Source organism: Hippocampus guttulatus, chromosome 15 (genome assembly GCF_054856545.1).
Source record: "Hippocampus guttulatus isolate MCC_2025c chromosome 15, RoL_Hgut_1.0, whole genome shotgun sequence".
NCBI lineage: Eukaryota > Metazoa > Chordata > Actinopteri > Syngnathiformes > Syngnathidae > Hippocampus > Hippocampus guttulatus.
Window position 1 is genome coordinate 5378393 of NC_141275.1, and position 8759 is coordinate 5387151.

An 8759-nucleotide genomic window follows, 5' to 3' on the forward strand; every position below is an offset into this window, starting at 1 on the left:
CTAGTACATTGCACCTGTTCATTTTCTGTGCATCAGTAATAAGTTGCAAAGCATAGCAAAATAAATAATCCACGTATGGTTCTATCAGGATGCAGTGAGACAGGCAGTATTTTGTTTGTCAAGACGTGACTTTCCCCCTTTCACGTGACAACATAATGTAATGGCAAGAATGCAAATGAAGCCCATGATACATTTCTAGAGATCCCCATGTCACACGCTAAATATATACCTGTATATATATATATATATATATATATATATATATATATATATATATATATATATATATATACTGCATATATATAAATAATTGGGAGCAATTCATGAAAACAAATGTGCAGTAGATTTAATGTAAATGTTAAAATGACATACTGTGTTATATATGAATGCAGATAATGGTAGGTAATCAGGGAACACCAAACGGTAGCAATGTACTTCCTCGTGGACTAACAGTAGCCAATTTTCAATATGGAACTCAAGATGGCATCCATTGCACAAAGATTTAGTCAAAAAAGAATAAGTTGTACCACATGTTAATTGAATCTCAAGCGGGTGTGTCATCTCAGGGCAAGGCGGGTCTCAGTGACATTGCAAAGAAAAGGAGAAGGTGTGAGCTAATATATAAGCATGCACGTGAAAAGCAAGCCTTGGAGCAATGTCACTCCAGCATGGTGGTGACAGATTAAAAGCCCGTGCATGTTCCTCTCTTGGTTTGATCTCATCAGAATATCGCTTCATTTAAACAAGAGCCACTGGTGATGTGATGTAATTGTGCACGACTCGAGAACAATTACAACATAAACAAAGCATCTATTTATTGGCTTCCTGGAAAACTACACCATGTGAAGCATCTACAGAGTACGTAAATGTTTTTTACTGGATTTTTCGGACCATAAGTCACACTTAAATTCCTTTAATGTTTGTCAAAAATTGATAGTGTGCCTTGAAATGCGGTGCGCACCCTATGTATGGATGGATGTCGGCTTTTCAGTTTGTCGTCTTTAATTTAAATTCCTTCCTATTACATTCGCGTTCTCATTCTCAAGCAAGCCAGACACGCGGCGCTACCAGATATGTCAGGTCGCAACCAAACATCCACCCATCCATCCATTTTCAACACCACTTATCATGAACAGGGTCGCGGGGAGTTGCTGGAGCCTATTCCAGATAACTTCGGGCGGAAGACAGACTACACCCTGAACTGGTCGCCTGTCAGTTGCAGGGCACATACGGAGACAAACGACCATTCACACCGTCACTGAGTGGGAACCGATCTCATGCTGCCCGCACACAAGTCCGGCGTGTGTACCACCACACTATCGGCGACTGGTGGAACCAAACACAATAGCGCTAAATCTATAAACATATACTTTTTTAAAAAGACATTTCTTTCATTCAAATTGCACTTAATGGTCCACAAAAGACGCTTATTGGATGTGAAGATTATGTCAACAATTAAATACATCTGTTAAAGATCAGCTTTTTCAGTCTTAAAGGTCATCAAAAATCACTTGATTGGGAGCCTTCAACATCGACAGCTTGATCTTTTCTGTTTTGTTATAATACTGAGAGTGAAAATTGGCTTTTTCAGCCAGTGGAAATCGACACCGAACTGCAAAGATGGTGGGAAAAGAAAGGTGCATTGAAGCAATGAAGAATAAAAGCAAACCTGATTAGGTTGGTGATGATTCATGACCTTTCAAACTAAAATGCTGCTCAATAAACCCACTTGACTGTCCGTCATTACTCTCTGAGAAAAAAAATTAAGGCTAAAAACCATTGACAGAATGAACTTTTGAAACAAGGTCACACAAATGGAAGTGACAAAGGACAGAGGTCTCTGACTTGAAAGGGGAAATTTTAAAAGGCCTCTTGAGCTGCGAAAATATCTTTATCTGACTCTCTTGACGGTACCAGTGAGGACAAACGCTAATGCACAGATCCCTGAGATTTGGTCACACCAACGAAACACGGGATTGGGATCACACAGCAGCGATAAGGAAATGCAACTCAGACTGTGTTATCCGAAGAAACCTGACCTTGTGAAGCCAGAAACTGTTTGTTTTTTTCCCTTATACAAACAATGTCAAAGAAACGACCTAGCTGTATAATTTATGCAAATGTTAATGCTCTGGCTCAAACAAAGTTGTCCTTAAAAAGGCAAAGCCAACAAAATGTCAGTTTAAAAGGAAAAAAAAAGATGGATGAATGTGTTAAAAATAATAAGAGTAAATTGGTTGGTTGGGAAGGCGGCCCGGTAGTCCAGTGGTTAGCACGTCGGCTTCACAGTGCAGAGGTACCGGGTTCGATTCCAGCTCCGGCCTCCCTGTGTGGAGTTTGCATGTTCTCCCCGGGCCTGCGTGGGTTTTCTCCGGGTGCTCCGGTTTCCTCCCACATTCCAAAAACATGCATGTCAGGCTGATTGAGCAGTCGAAATTGTCCCTAGGTGTGAGTGTGGGCGTGGATGGTTGTTCGTCTCTGTGTGCCCTGCGATTGGCTGGCAACTGATTCAGGGTGTCCCCCGCCTACTGCCCGGAGATGGCTGGGATAGGCTCCAGCACCCCCCGCGACCCTAGTGAGGATCAAGCGGTTCGGAAAATGGATGGATGGATGGATGGTTGGTTGGGAGGCTTATGTAAAAACTGCGCAGCCAGTTTTCACCAAATGCTGTGAAGAGGTGGTCATGAAACACAACGAACCATTTAAATTTCGGTATAATCATCGATTCATGGATGGTTCAGAATACGGTCAAACAAACTCATACGCAAACAGTCCCCTAAAATGCTTTAAAAAAGAAATGTATATAAATGATTCAACCTTGGAGATTCGCACCCTACGGTGAGACACAAGCACACAGTATCGCGGGCCGCTTGTGTCTTGCGCCTGTAATGGGCAGCATTTTTCACAGCACCGATCTCTCCGCTTTGTTCAGCGGAGAGATCGGTGCTGTTGAACGGTCTGCGGCTGGATGGATGTAAGGCTTGAGGAGCCGACGATGAGAAGAAAGGAGCGTTAGCGCGGAGCGCCGATGCGGATTTGGAACTGGGAGTCGCGGCTTGGAGTTTGAAGCGGATTACGTGGGACAGGAGAAGTGAACTCATCTCTTTTAGTCAATGGACGTTACAGCCTCGTGTTTGCTTTCAAAACTTAGCTTGTAGCAGACGTGTGCACATTTTCAGCATGACGTCTCTGATCCACTGGTGAAAGGACACTTTGATCCTCTCCTCTTTCATCTAGAACTGCTTCAGACAACAAAGTGTATGCAGAAAAGTGGTGAAGATTGCACGACTGTCTGTGTCCTATGTGTTGTGTTGTGTTATTTTTGTTATTTTGACTTCAAAATGGCGCCGCGAGAGTGGCTGCCTTTCCAGCAGCTCCTATATTTTGTTGTTCTACTTCTTGCTTTCATAACTTTGCTGCTGTGAATTGAGAATTTCTCCATTGCGAGACTAATAAAGGTTTTCTTATCTTATCTTATCATAGAATGTTATCTTTGCCCTTTTAGATTTTTAAACACGGCACAAATTTTGATGGCGGCGCGCGCACCTGCAGCGGCTCCTCTCTCTCCTGTGGTCGAGAGGAAAGAAATTTCATCTGTGCTGTACGTTACACATAGAGCACATTTGACAGTAAAGTTAACTTGAACTTGAAGTGACAATGTGAGCAGAGAGACATGACCAAGCTGTTAACAAATAGTGACACAATATTTCTAAATATATACCATGGCATGTTGAAACAATCGCAATGAGGATAGAGATGTCATCCATTTCAGATTTAAAAGATAAGAAGTACCTTCAGGAACACATTTAAAGATAGATACAGTATCCTTGCCAAGGAGGGCTGTTCTGAATACTTGTAGCACAACATCGTAGTCAGAAATGTGTCACACACGCGCACACACACACACACACACACACACACACACACACACATATTCCATTACATAAAGATATGGTGTCATGCTGTCTAAATGCCTTGCTGATCCAAGCCGTAATTCAGAACTATGTCATTGGGAAGGCAGCCTGTGCCAATCAAAGGACAAGTCAGAGGACTATAAATCACTGCCGGTGTGATTAAACTTCTAGCGACGTGGATCAAACGCTTTCCCTCAGTCGTGAGCGACTAAACGTGCAACAGCCACAACAAGCGGAGCTGAACATCCCTCATGTGGAGTATCACTTTGCTGGGAAAACTCTTGTGCAAAGGAATCCAGAACTGAGCGCGCAACAACAGACGCCTCTCAGAGACACCGATAGTCACCTCGAGTGCAAGCGCTAGATTTAAAGCCACGACTGCTCAACTCCACAACCTCACAATAAGCACATTAGGCAAAAAAGAGCCTGCATGCAACAGTCAGACCGGCCCAGAACGGCAGCAGATCGATACCAACCACATCCAAGCCGGAGACATCCACATAGACGCAGCGAGAGGTCATACGGTTATCATATGGTAGCTCAGCACTCACCTCCAGAGCCTCCAAGGTCACAAACCCGGCGATAGAGAAGCCATCGATGATGTCTTCCTCAGCAGAAGTAGACTCCTTTCGTTTTCTCCGTGGGGGTCTCGGACGGGATGCGCGGGGCTCCCTGTTGCCTTCCCGCTCCGAGTCAGATGAGAAGTGAAAGACGGAGCCCTTAACATGATTGTTGCTGATCCCGTTCGGTCTCCTTTCCCGATTCCTCTCCGACCTCGACTTCTTCTTGCGCAGGCCGCTAGTTTGAGGGCCATCCATGTCCTTCATAGGAAAGATCCAGATCAACCTCGCTCTTAACGACAAGCAAAGTCTTCAAGGATCAAATCGGGGAAGTGCTCCAAATCCACTTGAATCCCTGGAGGAGGATATCCCGGTGATGATGATCAATACATTGGATCCAAGGTAAAGCATGTAATATCCAAAAGATGAAGCCCTTGACAGGTAAAGTCCAACTGCATCGGGTCACTCAATCAAAGCTCGATTGCAGTTACAGAACCGGTCCCCAGCAGCAATCCATCAAATCCTACAAACAGCGCTGGGAAAAAAAAATCCTCAATTAAATATCGTGAAGATGTCCGTCGCCCCGGCAGGAGAAGCTTTTCAAGTTAACAGAAAAGTCCGCTGAGCGAGCACGATCCGCCGGTCCGAGTCCAGTCATGTGACGTCGCATCTTTTTTCCTCTTCTCTTCTCCTTTGCCCAAACACAGCAAACGGGCCGTCCTGTCGGATAAAGAGAGAGAAAGCCATTTGCAACATGATCACTCCGCAGAGTTGAACTGCACTTTTCAGTTTAATGGTGCCATTTTCCAAAAGGTGTGGCAGACGATACAGAAGCTTTGTGCCATTCTCCGTAATGCAAGATGAATGTTTGATGAGGATGGCAATAGTTTCGTCTGGTTCCCTAATCTCCAGGGCCATAAAACCGGATACAACATCCTTATGTCTGGGAAGACTATTTTACTAACATCTCGGAGGTTTTTTTTTTTTTGATTTATTTTGCAGAAGTTCTCAACTCAACGTGGATTTTACGATGACATGCATTTTATTCATTGGACATATTGCGGGTTTACAACCCAGCGCAACACAAATCTGAGCCGCTAATTAATTTACATGAACCGTTCACAACATTATGACCGCTGTAATGTAATGACATCCTATACAAGAGAACGTTTGCCTTAAGAGATGCTGTCAGAGAATTATGATTAGAACCATCCATCCGTGATCCAAAGCGCTTATCCTCGCATATTAACACTTTTCATGATTGTAACTTGCATTGGTGTGGAACTGCGCTGCGTCATACGGTATTGTGAGCTGTCACTATATTTTGGTTCGATACGTGAGGGTCACTCAATAAGGGCCGGTGCTACACATATTGTTAAATTACATCTTATTTAATTAAATAATATTTGTTAAAACAGGTCAAGTATTAGTTCTCATTTAATTATGCGGGTGTACTTAATTTCTCTTGTACCAAGCGGATTTAATCAAATCAATAAAGTGAGAACATTTGGGGCTGTCCTAAATTAATTTATCTGTAAAGTAAACTTGCATGACAGAACATTTCACACAAATGGTCTTGACTGAGATGGGAAAGTTTTTTTTTTTTAATTATTTCTTTTTTAAGGAGTGGTGCATCATCCTGACTATCAAAGTATAAATCAAACAACCCTGTTCTGCCCACACAGTGCCAATATTCCGTCAACAGGTTTGTGATCTCAATTCTCCGGTTGGCTGTCTAGGGTTGTCATGATTGAATATTTTAAGAATCGAGTCGTTATTCGAGGTAGATGACTGATTGGTGTGGAGGTCATGGGTTCGATTCCGGCTCCGGCCTTCCTGTGTGGAATTTGCATGTTCTCCTCGTGCCTGTGTGGGTTTTCGTCACGGTTCTCCGGTTTCCTCCCACGTTCCAAAAACATGCACGTTAGGTTAGAACACTCTAAATTGACCTGAAGTGTGAATGTGAGTGTGAATGGTTGTTTGTCGATGTGTGCCTGCGATTGGCTGGCGACCAGTTCAGGGTGTCCCCCGCCTACCACCCAAAGACAGTGGAATAGGCTCCAGCACACCCGCAACCCTCGTGAGGATTAGCGGATTAGAAAATGGAAGGATGGATCATCAATCGATTATCCCATTAATTAATCCCCTCAAAAAAATGCACTTGTGTCTTTTGCAAAAAAAATTTCTAATAGCAGTTTTTTTTAACAATTCTTTATTTGGTCTTGTTTAATGACAAATTATTCATACTCCTGCTGCAAAGAATCATTATTTTTAATAATAGATGAACATGACTAGTATTACATAATCCAAAATTAATTATGATTCTTTTTCTAGTTTGGTCCGTCACATGTCAGAAAATAGGAGGAAATGATCATTGTTTTCCAAACGAAAAGCAGATGGTCGGGAATGTCTTATTTTGACTATACACAAAAAGCTAATCAGTCTGCTTACACGCATCACAGAATATTTGCTGTTAAGCGGCTGAAATCAGATAATTTGCAGTTTTTTAAATTAGTCTCTATACCATGAATGGAATGTCAGAATAGTTGTACATGAATTTAATAATTGATCATTTGTCGAGTAATCGTTTGTCACACCACAAGAGTGGTCATCAGCTAATAAGTATGAAATGGTAGTTATTTCTCCGCTCGTCTTTAAAACACCTGTTATATGTGCAGCTACCGTTTCAAGCCAGAAGACATAATGATTTTTTTTTTTTAATAACTTTAAAAAAATGGCCAGGGCAGGAATCATGTTGGGCTTAACTATGTCAAGAGTGTGGTCGACTCTGGCATGACATGCCTTCACTCTCACTTATGTTATGTTATTGTGACCGCTGCATCCACTTTAGGCAGCAATTCAAACACATCCAAAGCATGAACTAAAGTGTAGGTCTGGCCCTATAGACAGCTATAGTCTCCCCAGATATAAATCTGTGTGTCAATCCCTTACGTCATAGGACATGTAATATGCATGCAATAAAACGCAGCCTTTCATAAAGCATTACTTTGAACAAGCACACCTCCATATACCGGTGGGTGTAACTCGCAGAGGTATTGCACCTTGAATGCATCACCAAACACACCAGAACCAATTTGTCACAGTCAAGCACCCTGATCAACTTCACATTGTCTCCTTGGACACAAGTTGTCATGTAATGTGGCTCATTACTGCTTTTGCACATGTAGTGGAGCGTAGCAATCCTGCAAAGTGAGTCAAACATTTATTTATTTATTCCCCCCCCCCCCCTCCCACTAAGACAAATGCCAAACAAAATATATGATTTTAGATAGATGTACATCACATTTCTGTATGCAAGGATTTAACAATGCAGCAACCAACCCCCCCCAAAAAACAGATCCAAATATCGCCTGTGTTCTCATAAACAGATGCACCTTAACCACAATAAATCCAGCATCACTGCATTTAACCTGATGCCCATTCAGCCACTCATTCGATGACACACATCCTGCACAAATATCACCCCCCCCCCCCAAAAAAAACGATCTCTGGAATACAACTGGTCTAGCTTTCACCGTTTCTTTTCTTTTCTTTTTCCCCCCTAGTCTTGTCAAAGACTTCCCCTTGTCTTCGCTCACAGTCTCTTTTTGTCTGCCTGGTGTTGTCAATAGAAATCTCCGGTTCTGTAATCCAGTGCAACCCACAGCAGCAGCAGCGGCGGGCTGGCACTGCCTCCTGCCCGGGATCTCCGAGCTGCATTTTTCACTACAACACATACAAGCACACGCAACAAAAGCATGCCTCTTTTTTTCTCTCTCTCTCTCTCTCTCCAAGACACGGCATGCAAAACCAAATAATGCAAACCCTGGCGAGTGGGGGAGGGACCGTCCGGATAAGTTGCAGTCCGTCGGTTAATTATTAAAAAAATAATAAATAAATAAAGCACGAGGAGGTTCGGAGCTGACAAAATAGATCCCGCAAAGGAAAAAGGTACCCTCCGCTTTTCCCCAGCTCAGACTTCCAGGATCCCGGAGACTCGGGGACCGGGGCGCAGGGATACGGTGGTGCCGCAGTGCCGCTTTACATGCTACACGCTTCCTCCTCGACGCAAATAGTGCTGTCTCACTTGGCTGGTTCGAGGCTGGGTTTTTTTGAAAGCGCGAGACTGGATGTTTTGTTTTTTGTTTTGTTTTTTGGGGGGGCGTGGGGGGTAAATAGCGTCGGGACATTAAAACATACGAAGAAAATGACAATAAGTTAAGGTGGTCTCAGTAAGTTCTTTATGTTCTTGGAAAGTTTTTTTTTTAACCATTTAAAAACAAGA

At 43.0% G+C, this 8759-nt stretch overlaps 1 protein-coding gene across 7 annotated transcripts in view; it reads right to left on the reverse strand.

Moving 5' to 3' along the window:
- The window catches only part of auts2a (activator of transcription and developmental regulator AUTS2 a), a 300321-nt gene extending 291835 nt beyond the window's left edge, over positions 1-8486 (reverse strand). For 6 of the 7 annotated variants that reach the window (XM_086130426.1, XM_086130424.1, XM_086130429.1 and 3 more), the window contains exons 1-2: positions 8300-8486; positions 4466-5194 (exon numbers count right to left, since the gene is read on the reverse strand). In XM_086130426.1, coding sequence (XP_085986552.1) covers positions 4466-4741 — 276 coding nt within the window. In that variant the 5' untranslated portion in view covers positions 4742-5194; positions 8300-8486. The remainder of the gene's footprint in view (positions 1-4465; positions 5195-8299) is intronic. The other variant, XM_086130423.1, reaches the window with a different exon arrangement.
- Positions 8487-8759: the final 273 nt, after the last annotated feature.